General features: G+C 41.3%; 1 protein-coding gene across 3 annotated transcripts; it reads left to right on the top strand.

Moving 5' to 3' along the window:
- Positions 1-290: 290 nt before the first annotated feature.
- On the top strand, positions 291-9,572 carry CBLL1 (Cbl proto-oncogene like 1). Of its 3 annotated transcripts, none has more exons than XM_074984142.1 (6): positions 291-324; positions 3,932-4,099; positions 4,863-4,960; positions 5,219-5,302; positions 7,246-7,319; positions 7,958-9,572. In XM_074984142.1, exons 1-6 carry the CDS (start codon positions 312-314, stop codon positions 8,997-8,999), a joined length of 1,479 nt encoding a protein of 492 aa, XP_074840243.1. In that variant the 5' UTR covers positions 291-311; the 3' UTR covers positions 9,000-9,572. The 3 variants fall into 3 exon arrangements, with proteins under 3 accessions (XP_074840243.1, XP_074840242.1, XP_074840244.1); XM_074984141.1 differs by having other exon boundaries at positions 4,860-4,960; XM_074984143.1 differs by lacking the exon at positions 291-324 and adding an exon at positions 699-718 and having other exon boundaries at positions 4,860-4,960.
- The last annotated feature ends 6,709 nt before the right edge of the window (positions 9,573-16,281 follow it).

Raw genomic sequence — 16,281 nt, 5'->3', positions numbered from 1 at the left:
GGACTACGAAACCCAGCATGCCGTGCGCCAAGACAACGCTCAGTAAGGGGCCCAGCTCGCCGGTAGTGTAACCAGTCCCGGCCCCCGCCGCAGGGCACACTGGGAGCTGCGCCTTGCACAGGACCTCTTCGTTTCGTCTTCCGAGGCGAGGCCCGCGACCTCCCGGACACCTCAGCTCTGCTCAGCTCGGTTCCGTTCTCCCTTGCTTTGACCCGCCCCCATTGACAGCAGCGGCTTCCGTTGTCCAGGCGCTTCCGGCTCCGCCCTTCCGGCCTGGTGACTTCCGCTCCCATAGTGCCCCGCGCCGAATCATGGACCACAATGGTGAGGAGGGGAGAGAGGGGAGCCGCATTTATATTCGTCCCCGCCCGGGCGGCCGCGCCTTGAAGCAGTGCGCGGTGCGGTCTGGGCAGCCCAGCACGGAGAGACCCCCTGGGAGCGGTCTGGGGGAACGGCCCGGTGGCCGGGGCCTAGTGCGGCCTGGAGCCTCGCGCCGCCGTCCCGCAGGATGGGTGGAAGGGACTCAGCTGGGCCTTGCGGCTCCTGCGCCCCCCTCACCCACACGGTGACAGCGAGCCCTGCTCCCCCGGGGCCCCGTCGCGGGGAAGGCGCCGACGCCCACTGGCCTCCTTTGGCGGGGCCCCGAGCGGCCGGGAAAGGCCACTGTGACTGACTGTCCGCCCGGGGGAGCGGTGAAGCGTGAGCAGCCGCAGGCTGTGTGAGTAGGCGCCGCGTGGTTTGTGCGGTCCCCTCCGCGGGCCAGACAGCCAGGCGCTGGAGCGGGGGCTAGGCTGGGTGCTGCAGCAGAGCTCGGCCACACTTGGCTGCCGTGTAACAGTGGCTGAGGTTCGTCGTTTCGGGCTGAAGGATGGGGACACCCTGCTTTAGCTCCGGGCTCTGGGTCTCGGGGTGTAGTTTGCAGAGTTGTAAGTGGTAGAGGATGGGCAACACCTGGTTGTATCTACTGAGGTCTAGAGATGTGCCACTTGTTTAGCATGCTCCTCTCTTTTGTAGGTAGTATCAGAGGGGCAGGCGTGTTAGTCTGTATCCGCTCCTAGTGACTCTTACTATGTGTTTGTACAGTGTTTAACACAGAGGGGTCTCAGTATCCGTTGAGGTCTTTAGGCCCTACTCTGTTAGTATTTTTTGTGATCTCCGTAGTATTTTAATACAAGCTATTTCTGCACTATCAGTTATATCTGAAATTGGTTGGTAGAGTATAGAGTAGTATAGGGCTCATTTCCTTAGGCTTGAGCAATTCAGCCACTGTAAGTCTTCCAACCTCTGCTGACCTGTCAAGTAATAGACCACTCTGGTTGCTAACAAGGAGGTTGTGGAATTCTGTTTAAAAGGTTTAGTTGTAATATTTACTTTTTCATCTAAAACATGGACAGGGTTTGTAACTGAAATGTAAAAATATGTAAGGGAAGAGGTTCAGCGTATTCTAAACAAAAAACCTGAACTTTCGTTTCAAAGCAAAACTTGTATGCTGTGATGTTCTTTGTTGTGCATTATTTTTATTCCTGTGCCATCTTCTTGAGACCTACCGTAAAAAAGCTCAAGAAGAGGAAATAATTTAAAATACTGTAAACATCAGCAAAATAAATTTGTGATTCTTTTTTCAAAATTTTCCTTTGGTACAAGAAACTTGGCAAAGGTTTGTTTGTTTGATGTGCTGAGGCCACTGTTAATTATGTTAATATTGTCTCATTACTTTTTTTGTACTTCTCCATTTTCTTTTGTCTTATACTTTGGTCTCAGACTGTAAATGACAGGGCCTGTCTTTTTTTATTTGTACAGTGCCTAGCATAATAGGATTTAGATCCATCATCAGGGATCATAGATGCTACAGTAATACAGATATGAAAATATTAGCTAACAGGGTCCTAAGTCATTGCCTAATCCATTTTCTTGGGAATTGGCATGTGTCAAAGTGTCTCTTGCTTTTCTCGTGCCAGAGATTTAAAAATGCTCTTAAGAGGATTATTAGTGTAAAAACCAAATCTATAGCAGGGATCCAAAAAGAGCTAGATAAGATTATGGAACATAGGTTTAATGATGGCTATTAGACAGGATGGGCAGGGATGGTGTTCCTAGCCTCTGTTTGATAGAAGCTGGAAATGGGTGACAGTGAACAGATCGCTGATGATTATCTGTTCTGTTCATTGCCTCTGAAACATCTGGTATTAGCCATTGTTGGAAGACAGGATACTGACCTAAATGGGCTGTTGGTCTGACCCAGTGTGACTTGTCTTGTTCTTGCGCATAGGGAGGACTAGCCTTAAATTTTTAACTTCTGATACAAATGTTATTGCATGTGCCACCAAAGCCTGAGTACTCTGTTAGCTATATTTTGTCACTGATATTCAACTGATGAATTATCTAAGGTGTTATGGATTCCCAGGTCAAAAGGGATCAAGGAAATCCTCAAGTCTGACTTCCATTATAGCCAAGGCAATAGAACTTACCCAAAATAATTCCTATATCCTGTAGTAAAACATTCCATCTGAATCTAGAAATTGTCGGTGATGGAGGACGCACCATGATTTTAGTGAATTATTCTTATGGTTAATTACCTTCATCAAAAATTTGTCTTCTTTTCAGTCTGGATTGTCTAATTTCAGTTTCTAGCGATTGGATTGCCAGCCATACTCCATGCAGGGGCTGGGGAGGAGAGTCCACTGCTGCAGTTTGGCTGGGGCAGACAGTGACTGGTCTGGGAAAATTCCTCGTTTGGGACTAGTGATATCCCTAGGGTGCCAGACCATGGAGGTGGAATCTGTAGCAGTTTTACCTGCATTACATACATTGAGTTAAAACAGCTTCCTGCTTGAGAGTCCCCTGTTTATGCATCTCACCCCCATATTAGGTTTCGTGGGCAAAGCATCACATTGGGAGGTCACATGCAGCTGATTATCTTCAACTGTTTTCAGTCACTACTTCTCAGGATAGAGTTCTCCCATTTTTAAGTGTGGACTGTATTGTTCTTCAATGTATACATTTACCTGCAGCCGTATTAGAACACTAGTTGTTTGCCTATACCCACCTTATCAGGCAATTCAGATTGCTCTTAATCAGTCACTTATGCTGTTCGTTATTTTTTCTTTCCTCAGTTTTGTCATCTGCAAACTTTTGTCAATGATGATTATGTTTACTTCCAGTATATAGATAAAAATGTTATGTAGCGTAGGAACAAGAGCTGATCTCTGGGATCAACTCGAAAACTCTTAGTAGTGATTTTCCCACTTACAGTTACATTCTGAGACCTATCAGTTTTAAACCATTTACTGTGTACCATGTTAACTTAAATTGTCCTAATTTTTAACCAAAATATCATATAATACCAAGTCATAGTATATTACATCAGTGCTATTACTTTATTGATCACCTTTATAAACTCATTAGCTATATTTACACTAGCCTCTTCTTTTCAGAAGTGGCATGGTAATGAGGGAGTTTGAAAGATGCTAATGAGGCGCTGCCATGAACGTTAGCATAATGGCAGCTGCACGTGATTTGAAAGGGTCACTTTCAGAACACATGCCTGTGTAGAAGGGGCCTTCAAAAGAACCCGCCCGCCCAGACTTTGAAAGCCCCTTCTGCCTAAAACCAAATAAGATTTATTTATGCTCATCACCAAATAAATCATTTTGTTAGTCTTTAAAGTGCTACATTTCTGCTGCTTTATATTATTGCACAGTTGCATATATAATCAATACCATGGCATGACCTGACAGTTTAAATACAGTGTGATCACTAGATTAAGATTTTTTTTTTCAAACAAGTAAATTCTGATACAGTAAATGAAGTCTTAAACTAGCTTTAATAAAATCATTGTTTTCCTTAAAATGTCTCTAGGGCCAACCCTTTCCGAAACTAATATATAAAACAACTGGCAATTACAGTAACCTTTTTTTTTTTTCTTTCCTAGACAATGATTTGCAAGGCACGAATAGTTCTGGATCATTGGGTGGTCTTGATGTTCGCAGACGAATCCCTATAAAGCTCATCTCCAAACAGCCCAACAAAGCCAAACCTGTACCACGTACTCCAAGAAATATGAATAGGATGGCTTCAAAGGCACAGGCTGGTGATGAAGGTAAACTAATTTAAATCAATTAATGCCATTTCCTTTTATGGCGCTCAATTATTATTTGTGTAGCATTAATGCTCGGAGGCGCTATTCCATATTGGAGAACTAACATGTTAGAAACTGTCCAAATATGCAGTAAACTCTTATCTTAATCAGCATTCTGTCATCTGGAACAGTCAAATAACTGGCATTTTAACCATAAGTAAATTTTAGTTCAATTTTCCATAAGCACAGTCCTGTGACCGCCTTTCATCCTGAGAGACGGAGGTTAGCACAGTATAGTGAAAGTAAATGTAGCAAATACAGTGTAAGTTTACAGTGTACAATGCTCCTGTTGTTGGTAAATAGAGTACTTTGCGTATATGTTTGTTTTTTAATATCTAATCTTGGTTTCCTTAGTGTTATGCATTGCTAGGTATACCTTCCTATTATCCAGAATATTTGAATATCTGGCAACCTCCTGGTCCTGGGGCTGCTGGATATGAAAGAGCTTCCTGTATAAGAATACCTGGGAAAGGCTTCTAGATGCTGCTGCACTATTAATAATAATGGTCTCTCTCTTCAGAGAATAGCACTTTTTTCTATTACTCTTTCTTGCAGCATGGATTTAAGCCAGGCTGTTGACACTGGGAATGCTGTAGCACTTCTTGATTATTGTAATGCGTGTTTTAATGGCAACTTTGATCAATTTGAAAAATTATAGTATGTACTAAAAGTGTTTTTTCTTTCTTCCTCATTCCTATTTCCATCCTCCCTTCCCCACCAGAAGAATTTGATTATAATGAAGAGGAAAGATATGAGTGCAAAGGAGCTGACATGTTTGGGAATCAAAGAAGATTCCCTGGACACATCTTTTGGGACTTTAAGGTACACTCATGAATGCAGTAGTTCTGGGGATACTATATATTAAATTTGAAATCACTGGAAGCAGAGCATCCTAATTTTTGCAGAAAACAAACAGATAAATAAACACTGCAACTACATTTTGACTTCCTGAAAATCTAGTCTGTGCTCTGCTTCTCAGCTTATATGTAGTTCTGTTCCTTATTAAATATTTACACATTTTCAAGCATATTGGTAATAACCTAATGAAATAAGGTGCCCTAATGAATGCCATTTTGACAGATAAACTTGCTGGGAGAAAAGGATGATACCCCAGTCCATTTCTGTGACAAGTGTGGATTGCCTATCAAATTGTATGGGCGCATGGTGAGTAGAGCTCTTACGACTGAAAAACTACCATACTGTGGACTAACATGAAATCTATCCCTGCTTTTTGGAAAAGTTCTTTAGCGCCCCAAGTGGCGTATGGATAGTGGGGCAGTGCAAGTGTAACATCATGCATAACAGCTACTTAGCATTTTTTTAAACAGAACTCTCAGCTTCCCAGTTTGGAGAATTATTGCAAAGTTAGGCTCTTATCCTTCACTGGCAGGCATCCCTGTCCCAGTTATAGCTCTTATTGACTTCAAGGGAGCTCTACATGAGAAAAGGGATGTATTCCAATGCATCTTAGTATAAAATCAGGACCTAAATTTGAGAAGAACTCTGAACTTTTCTTGTAGCAGATGTCTTCTGCCGAGGTATTCTTGCTTAATTAAGGGGTAAAATAACATTGGAAGAGAGGCTGACGTGGTGCTTGATCCTGTTGCCACTGCAGTCAATTTAAAAACACCTATGGTCTTCAGTGGAAACATAATATGCCTATTTATCCATAAAGCGCTGTAGCTTTTTAAGGCAAGTGTTGTATCTTCTTTGAAGACTTTAACTGAGCTAGTAAATACTAGACAGTAATAATGTCAGTGCCCTTTTAACATATCGCTATAACAGAACACAAAGAATAACAACAAAATATTGACTATAGGTTAATAGATGCTGAGTGATCTGACTTAAACTATGTCTGCACTAGCTCAATGGTTTGAGTATTGGCCTGCTAAACCCAGGGTTGTGAGTTCAGCCCTTGAGGGGGTCATTTAGGGATCTGGGGCAAATAGATTGGGGAAAAAAATCTGTCAGGGTGATAGGTCTTGCTGTGAGTGCAAGGGACTGGGCTTGATGACCTCTCAAGGTCCCTTTCAGCTCTATTGGATAGGCATATCTCCATTTTCTTTTCTACACCAGAAGATTGACCCTGCTCAGGGTCAATTTTCCGGGGTTTGCTTTTGCATGTCTATCACGGACCCATGAAATCGGCCTCCTTATCTTTGTAATGTAATTGGTTTGTTGGAATTTTTAACTTATCTGCGGAGACATGAAAACACACCTACATGCAATCTTTGAACCTTGTTTTTACTAGCTTTGGAAGAACAATGTAGTAACCTGATTCCTTGAGGCATTTATAATCGTAAGATACACATCTGAATATTCAGTTTTAATGCCAAGGCTCAGATCTGCAAATTAAGATCTTTGCAGGCTGCATTGTGAACTAAACGTTACTATGTGTTCTCTTCCTTGATTTAAAGAATGGGTGAATACCAGTCTGTTTGTAGAACTGTACCAGTTAGCAAGATGTGGGGCTTAGGTGCTGACTGTTAAAGCCACGGTGTCCTATTTGTTTGTGCCTTTGCTAATCTATAATGGAACTTGAACTATTGTAACTGCCAGGATGAAATTTTCAGCTTGATTTGGAGATGCACAGACTCCATCCAGGTTAATGTGTGCAGTTACATGGGAGACAGGCAGAAGAAGTGCATTGAATCCTGCTAAAAGGAATACGGTTAAGCAGAGAGAGCCTAGCATGCTGTTGCTGAAGCATAAAATACTGGTACTAGTATTACTAGGCACTAGAAACAGAGGACAGCTGAAATATACTTCTTTGGTTTCCATAAGGAACCGTGTGGTGCTATGGGAACAGCTTGTGGTGCATTCTTTTACTTAAAGTTTTTCCCATACATCTTGCACTTCCGTTTTAACGGACTTTAACTTTTTCAAACTATTTTTGAAAGTGTCCCATCAAGTATTTTGTTGCACATAGTTATATCCTGCCTGTTTTTGAGTACACCTTTCACAGACAACACAAATGTAAGTATTTTTTCTTCAGGAAGGTACAGAATAAAGAAGAGTGTTACAACACTTATTTACAAATACATTCTATAAATAGCTTACTAATTCACACACAATGGTTTAATAAAGTAATTGTTGTATATCTCTAGATACCTTGCAAGCATGTGTTCTGCTATGACTGTGCTATACTACATGAGAAGAAGGGTGACAAGATGTGCCCAGGGTAAGTTCACTAGAGATTGTTTATTAAAAAGGGAGAATATAGTGGAATAATTTAAATTACTTAGTCTCACATATATTTTAGTTTGGAGTAAAAACAGCTCAATGGGAAGAAGAAACAAACAATGCTTTTGCTGCAGTAGACAGGGTGGTTGGTTGACACTAGATAGTGACTCACATATTGACAGATTCAGTTTAATTGTTGATGTTTAAAGGGCAAATAGGATGAATTTTAATTAAGTAGTTAACTACATATTTGTGTTCAGTCTTCCCATTCTTATCTGCAAAAAAGCAAGTGATAGTTCACTAATAATTGAGGCTCACTTGCTAATTGTATACTGTAACCCCAGGAACCTCTTCTCTTTTGTGCTTTCTAATATATTATAAAGATTATGGGATGCCAGGTCTAAACTTCACCTCAGGAGATGCTGCAGTGCTTTGTAACTGTGTTCCTATAGGACAATGTCTAATGTAATATATTATAATGTAATTTGAATTAAGGAAATAGATTTTCATCTTGCATTAGCACTAAGAAATGTCATTTCTAATCTGTAGAATTGTTCACTGATCATTGACTTTAGTGTAAATATTTCTAGATTCAGAGTTGTTGGTGATAATAAACCAATTTTTTTTCTAATTTAGCTGTAATGATCCTGTGCAGCGAATCGAGCAATGTGTGCGAGGGTCTCTCTTCATGTGTAGCATTGTTCAAGGGTGCAAGAGAACGTATTTGTCTCAGAGAGACTTACAGGCTCACATCAACCATCGTCATATGAGAGCTGGAAAACCTGTTACTCGTCCTCCTCTTGAACCTGTGCATCCTCCTATCGCCCCACCTCCTGCTGAAATTCCTGAGCGTTTCATAATGCCACCTGATAAACATCATTTGAGTCATATTCCACCAAAGCAGCACCTCATGATGCCACCACCTCCTTTACAGCATGTGCAACACGAGCATTATAACCAACCACATGAGGACATTCGTGCACCCCCAGCGGAGATGTCAATGGCTCCACCACCACCTCGCTCGGTCAGTCAGGATACGTTTCGTATTTCCACAAGAAAACACAGCAATTTAATAACTGTCCCTATTCAGGATGATTCAAATTCAGGTGCTCGAGAACCACCTCCACCAGCCCCAGCACCTGCTCATCATCATCCTGAATATCAGGGCCAACCAGTGGTGTCCCATCCTCATCATATTATGCCTCCACAGCAACATTACGCACCACCCCCGCCACCACCACCACCAATAAGCCATCCAATGCAACATCCTCCCCAGACAGCAGGTACTCCTCATATGGTTTATAGCCAAGCTCCTCCTCCACCGATGACCTCTGCACCACCACCAATAACCCCTCCCCCTGGACACATAATTGCCCAAATGCCACCATATATGAATCATCCTCCTCCAGGACCTCCCCCGCCTCAACATGGTGGCCCACCTGTAAATGTAAGTGCACCCCCTCCCCATCACTATAATCCTAACTCTTTGCCACAGTTCAGTGAAGATCAAGGAACTCTCAGCCCTCCTTTTACACAGCCTGGGGGAATGAGTCCAGGGATATGGCCAGCTCCAAGAGGGCCTCCTCCACCCCCAAGAATGCAAGGTCCACCTTCTCAAGCCCCACTTCCTGGACCACACCACCCAGATCAAGCCAGATATAGACCATACTACCAGTGATATTAACAGTAATTTGAACTGAGTATACAATGTGAAGGATAAAGTATGTACAGCAGCCTTTTAATGAATCCGATTTTGGGGTCCTTTTTTTTTTTTTTTTTTCCTGTCAAAGAATTCAATTGTTGTGACTAACACGTGCTCTGGGGACTTGAATCTTAAATGATTTTTATACCTTGACCTTATGATGCTGACTTGAAATATACTGTAGTGCTAAGATAAATGGCTCAGTAGACAACAGCTACATTTTTAACAGACTTCGTGTCCCTAGTGAGCTTAAACTCTCTGAGAGATGGTAATTTGTAAAATTATTTCTGGAAAAATTGAACATCCATTGTACCACTCTCTATTGTTTTTGTTAAATCCAAGGTTTAGTTTTACTTGTAATACTTTTTGTTAACCTGTGTACAATAATTAAATTTAAACATGGTTGTAAAAACACAGAAGTTTCATGTGAATTTGAGTGCAGACGCAATTTCTGAAAAAACATTTCATTTTTTAACACTAATGCTATCTGGCGTCGTAAGAGCATGTTCAGTGTCAGAGACTTTCAAGTTTACCTTAATGGTAAAACCGTCTGTGGTAAAGTCTGATGGTCCAAATTTAAGGAGCTGTAAATCTGAAGTGCAGCATCTTGTACTTCACGCAGTTGATTTTTAAACTTTTAGGCAACTTTGGGAGCTCAAGTGAATGGTATATGAAAAACATAGCTTTGATGTTGTCTTAACACTTTTAAATCTTCTTTACTTAGCTCACATGTTTGGAAAATTCTGGTTAACTTGAAACTTCATATGCTCCCTGCTAGTGTAGCATTTGTCTTGTGTATTTACTCATTGGTTGGTTTCGCATAAAACAGGGATGAGCAACCATGGGAGGGTGGGATGGGCTGCATGACTGGCCCTTCTTCACCTCAGTGGGCTATAGGAGCCCATGGCCCCATCTGTCTTCCTCTTCCATGCATATTTCATGCATGGGACACTGGAACCCTGCACTAACCTGCTCTTCTTCCTCCCTCCCAGCACATTCAGTGCAACACAAGTCTGCTGATTCACATGCCATCCCTGCTCCTCCCCCTCCCTCCCAGAGCTGGAACATGGTAAACAGCTGATTTGAAGTGTTCCAGTTCTGTGAGGGACAGGTAGGAGCAGGAACCGAGCATGAATCAGGTTATTCACGGTTCCTGCAGAAGGGCTGGGAGGGAGGGGGAGGTATAGGAAGAGCAGGGCTCCACAGCATTGGTGTGTGAGAGGGTGTGTGTGGTGGGGGTGGGTCTGTGGGCTGCAGATTCCCCACCACTGACATAAAAAGTGCCATCCGCTGACTCCCCATGTTCATAATATGAAGGAGTTTGGGTTGTGGGAACATGGTGTTTGCTTTTTCTCTATTAATGACAATGTAAAGTAGGAAAGCATTCCACTTTGATAACTTGGAGGTAGGAAATCTAATGTCTCTTATACACATGTATAAAGCATGTCAAGTTTAGTTGCCAGATTTGACAAAGTGTCTTTATCACTTACGGGATTTAATAGTATATTTTAACTGTGGTCTTAAGTAGACGTGACAGATGTCAGATCCATTTGGGCCCCAAATTTAGGCTTCGTAAAAAAATTAAAAAAAAAAAAGCTCATTGAAAACAGGTGTAATAAATAAATAGGATATTTAATGGTAGTTAATTTAGCAAAGGGCATTGGTAGAAACTGTTTGTACTGCTTTCATTGTCCAACATAGTGCTTACTTTTTACATTGCAGCCAGCAGTAGTTCAAAAATAAACATTTTTTAAAAAAAAACTTTTACAATTTGGTGTAGAAGTAGCTAAATCTTCTTTTTTTTTTTTTTTTTTGAGCTATGTGCCTTGTTTCACACTGTGCTTCTAAAACAATCTACAAAACCATCTGTTTATTGAATTTTCTCAAGGGCTTAATTTAACTTCTGTAAGCTCTCTTTTTGCCTTTCTCCCAATATGAATTAAGTATTGTGGCTGTCCGAGCATCTGTGAGCAGAATATTCCAAACTCTAGTTTTGCATATAAAGTGACTGTTGTCAGAGGAAGCACTCTGTTAGGCTTGTATTCTGTTCTTGAATCTGCCATTGATTTGCTGGTTTCGTGGTGGAAATCGCTTAAGACCCGAGTTTTGAATTTAGCTGCATTGCAAACTCCATTAGAGGTGTGCAAATCAAATACTTGTTTTTCACAAATAACTATTGCGTCTAATTGCCAATTGCCTGTGCAGTTGTGGTTTGACTGAAAACAAAGAAGACTTTGTCGTGGTTTCCCTATCTTCAAAATTGTAAAATGCTTTGACAGCCTAGGGAGGAAGATGCAAGTTACATTTTAGGATTGGTTGATATTTTCTCATGTGAAGGGGAGGAGAAAATGAGTGTTTTGTTTCACTGATCAATAAAGATGTACGGTATTACAGAAGGTGGTATTCTGTAAGGTATTACAGAACATTTTGTTCACTCTATGAAATCACTTGCAAGCTAGTCTCTTCAAGCAGATTTCAGTGTACGCACAAAGGAGCCTATTCAGCCATTAATAATTCAGTCTTAGGTGAGCTCTCCTCTCTCTCTGAGGTGTCTTAAATAATTTTATTTAACATCTTTTAATATTTTTATTAGCTGCTTACATGGTTCTAAGGGCAACAGGTTTCATTGTACAGAGACTGACAATTCTAGGTGCATAAGGATAACACAAAGGCAATGAATAGGTTACTATTAAGAGCCCAGTTTTACTCAGAACTTACTTCCCTTTGACAGACTAAACCTAGATAATGCGCTTCTGTTGAAATTGTAGCAAACTTAATTTAGTGAGTCTGACAAATATTCAGCAACCATCTGCATTTTGGGGTGGTCAGAAAAATTTGCTGAGACTTCCATTATAGGACAAGTTTTAGGAATAGTCTGAATTGCATTTCTTTATTTTGGGGCCACAGCCAATGCTCACTGAAGACAGTGCAAGCTTTGGATCATAGGCACCTTATCCTTAGTAACATGATTAGGGTACCAGGGGGATTTGTTTTCCTTTAAATCGCTGGTAAAGTTCTCTTGTTGATTCCTGTCACAGTGGTCTTGCTGTTGTATTGAATATTTAAGGGGAAAGCTTCAGTTTGGCGGGTCACAAGGTAAGCATGCTGCCTTGAATAAGGTATGAAACGTTCTTCCTCCTGAAAATTACCAGCAAGTGGCATTTCAGAACTTAGGGTTAAAGCAGACTCCCACTAACATCAATGAGAGTCTTTCCACTGACTAACAGAAGCAGAATTTAGGTCTTTGTGCTGGAGGTGGCCATTTATTGAAAAATGCACTTATGTAAGCAGGAATCAAACTTGAGGAATACACACAAGGGGTGGAGCTGTTGTGGCAGAAAGTGCTTGGTGAAAGCCTGCTCACTTATTGAGCCCCCTGTAACTTATGAATACACCAGTATAAATGAGAGAAGAATGGAGACCATTTTTATATGCTCCTAGAAAAAACAGTTTTGCAGGTTAGTGGAACTGGCTAGAATGCTGAGTTACTCAGAATGGTCTTTTTTAGGAAAAAAAGCTTGATTCCAACACTAAACTCAGAAGTGCCAATTGTCAGTAAAACTTCAGTACAGTACAGAAGTTCTGTACATGATCTAAGTCATAGTGACAAGTGCTCCTTACCCTGTGAACTCTTGAGATTCTTGGCTTGAATGAATAAGAATTGTTTCCTTGTAAAGATGAATAAAGTTATTGAAGTGATTAATGGTTTAGTTTGATTGTGAATATCAAATGACACTTGAGAGCATGTGTACTGCACTCATTCACAAAATTTTGCTGCCATTCAGAAATAGTTCTCATGTTTTCAGCAGAACTGACTGCATTATAAATTTATTAGCCATTCTGCAGTCTTACCGTTACATATAGGCTGTGTCTACACTAGCTCCCTTCTTCAAAGGGAACATGGTAAGCAGGGTGCTGGGAGTTTATTAATGAAGCGCTGCAGTGCATAGGCAGCACTTCATTAAGCAAATTCCGCCTCCCCCCGCCCCCTCAAAGTGTTAAACTTTGACATGATGGCTCACGTCTAGCTGCAGCTCACCCGCTGATATGTCAAAGTCCCTGGGGTACTTTGAAGTCCCTTTACTCTACAACATTTTGGGGCAGCCTGGGCACTTCAAAGTACCGGCAGGTGAGCCGTGGCTAGATGAGAGCCAGCACTTCGAAGTTTAACACTTCGAAGTTGCCGTGAGGGGGAATTTGCTTAATGAAGTGCTGCATATGCACTGCAGCACTTCATTAATAAACTCCCAGCACCCTACTGATCATCCACCTTCGAAGTAGGGAGGTAGTGTAGACAAGCCCATAGACAAATATAATTGCCCGTGTGCCAGAGTGAAACTTCCAGACTCAATTTGGAAATCGTCTGAGGCATTTGGATCCTCCTTTAGGCAGTTCCGAAAGTCTTAAACCTTTCTTATAACTGTGCGTTCTCTTTGCTTGAAGGATTGGTGGCAGTCACATATAGTTTAAAATTATGCTGAACACATGAGTGAGTTCTGTTTTAGTTAGGGTGAATGCTGGAAAGCTCACTGTGCATGTGTGTTTAAAAAGCAGCTGTTTTTTGGTTTTTGTTAAGAACAGAAAAATGTGATCATCTCTGTAACTGACTCAGATTTTTGGTCTCTGCCATAGTTCAATTCGTTACTGAAGCCAGACAAACCATCGGCTGACAATTACACAACATTTCTGCATTTTTAATTACTTTATATTGTTTTTAAGATCAGTGGGGTGACGAGCATTCTGACAAGTGCAAAGCATGCACTAGTGCTTCTACTTTAACATTACTTGATTATTTACATATGTAGCAGTACAGGAAACTGTTTCTGTCCTCTGTAGCATACTTCGAGTCCTCCAAAGGGAACATGCAGAAACATTTGTTTGTATTTAGTTCAATACAACCTTCCTATATTTATCTACCAAAATGTTCCAGGGTAAATTCTAAATTCATGGGTTATGTTTGTTTTGGTGCTGAGTCTCAGGTCAGGTATTTGTCTGTTTATACTTGGACACATCTTACCTTCTTCAGAAGAGAAATGGAATATAATTTCAAATGAGCATCTAATGCATGTGAAATATGATTTGCACGTCTGAGATTCTATATATATTGCATTGTCAGGTCAAATGCAGTATGCAATATACTTTCCAAGACTTGTGTTCATTTTCATTTCGCCTGTATGTCAGTTTAGGATATTAAAGTGTTAAATGAATTGCATTTCCATTCTGCCAGATTTAGTTGTTCTGTGAGTTAAGAGTTCTTGCTTATTTGGTATTGATCCTCTGTCTTGACATATGGCGTGAGGCACTGATGATTGATTTTGTAGGTGGGATTTTAGGCTGATTTATCTGTAGTAAAATTGGAACTGAAATGTATTAACTTGAATTGTTTGGTAACAGTAAGTGAAGTGAAATGTTGGATTTAATGCTCCAATTTTATTCTTAACAGAGAAAGTTAATTACTAAAAACACAGCTTTGGAATGTGTGATTTTTCTCTTACTACCTTCCCAAAAAAAAACCTCCGCCATTGCCGCTCCTAAGCCCGGATGAAAAAGGAGTAAGGTTGGACATTGGGCTAGCAACCAGATCCCGTAAAACCTGTCAGTCGCTACAGAAACAAGTGCAACCAAACAAAATAAACAAAACTTAATTCAGCATGAAGGTATCAGCTCTTTCTCTATGATGGTGCTAAATGAAAGCCAAAAGGAAATTCAGTGTCTGATGCAGAGCTCGATCCTAAGTGCCAAAACCACAACGAAAGTTGGAACCTGGAACATACAAACATTTATACCAGTGTGGAGAGCTAGCACAGTTACTTTGCGAATTTGACAGCTACCAAATGGACATTCTAGGTGTTAGCGAGATGAGGAGGTGAGGAAGTGACAGGATACTCAGTGATGGAAAGACCATTCTATACTCTGAAAATGATGACCAACATGTGCACGGTGTAGGTCTCGTACTCAGCAGGGATGCAACGTGGGCATTAATTGGATGGAAGCCCATGAGTGAGCACGTTATCACAGCAAGGTTCCAGTCGAGACATGCAAAGACTACCATGATTCAAGTATATGCGCCAACTGAGGATGCCGACGAAACCAAAAAAGATGCATTTTATGACCTGCTGCAAGACACTCAGTGGTGTCCCCAATCATGACATGAGGCTACTTGTGTGTGATATGAATGCACGAATAGATAGCAAAAGACAAGGATGGGAACACGTGATTGGCCCATACGGATCAGCAATACAAATGAGCAATAATGGAGAGTGCCTACTGCTGTTCTGTAGTATGAATAACTTGTGTATTGGAAACACCTATTTTGCACACAAAAGATATTCATAAGAAAACATGGCGGTCTCCTGATGGCATCACTAACAACAAAATCGACTACCTCTGTATTAGCAAACGCTGGCTATCAGTGCTGTTAGATGCAAGAGTGTATCGTGAAGCTGGTATTGGATTGGCCCATCACCTTCTGATGGCATCGCTTTGCCTTTGCTTAAGAGGAAAAAGAGAGGCAACCACTCCGGTCCTTCGCAGTTGAAAAGCTGACAGATCAGGCCATGGCTGAACAGTACAAACTCAAACTCAAGAATCAGTTCCAACAAATGCATCGTGAAAATGAACTCGAAGACCAGTGGATGTGGTTCAAACAAGCAGTGACTTAAGAGCACGGAAGAGATGATTGGCCAGAGAAGAGGCACGCAACGAGAACGCTGGATACAAGACAGAACCTGGAAACTGATAGATGAGCGTAAAATCGCAAAACAGCATAAAGACCAGGCAAAATTGCCAAATGAGATAGCAGAGGCTATTGCAGAGTACCAATTGCTGGATCACCAAGTTAAGAAAAGCTGTCGGGCTGACAAAAGAGAATGGTTGGAACATAAGGGTGCTGAAGCAGAAGAAGCAGCAAAGAAATGTGACACCAAGACGCTGTATCATATTGTCCGAGAATTAACGGGTGCAAGATGCAATTCCAATGCTCCTATCAAGGATAAGAACAGGAAGATCTTACTTAGTAAAGAAGAGCAAGATGCACACTGGATAGAGCACTTCAAAGAGAGATTAAACCAGCCAGCTCCAGCCACAACCTACGATTTTAGTAATTCCAGTCTTTCTGACGAACTAGAAGTAGACCTAGGCGTGATCAAATTTGAAGAAACCGATAAAGCCATTAGATCGCTGAAGAATAACAAGGCCGCTGGTCTTGACCAAATCACAACTGAATTACTAAGGTATGGGGGCAACAGCATCGTACAAG

The sequence above is a fragment of the Carettochelys insculpta genome, chromosome 1 (assembly GCF_033958435.1).
Source record: "Carettochelys insculpta isolate YL-2023 chromosome 1, ASM3395843v1, whole genome shotgun sequence".
Taxonomy (NCBI): domain Eukaryota; kingdom Metazoa; phylum Chordata; order Testudines; family Carettochelyidae; genus Carettochelys; species Carettochelys insculpta.
This window is presented reverse-complemented; position numbering and strand designations above follow the sequence as displayed.

What these genes read in the sequence shown, in the direction of transcription:
- CBLL1 (XM_074984141.1), top strand. An exon ending in GGCACAGGCTGGTGATGAAG is followed by an intron (nt 4,100 to 4,859) that starts GTAAACTAATTT and finishes CTTCCCCACCAG; the next exon opens with AAGAATTTGATTATAATGAA. An exon ending in GGTGACAAGATGTGCCCAGG is followed by an intron (nt 7,320 to 7,957) that starts GTAAGTTCACTA and finishes TTTCTAATTTAG; the next exon opens with CTGTAATGATCCTGTGCAGC.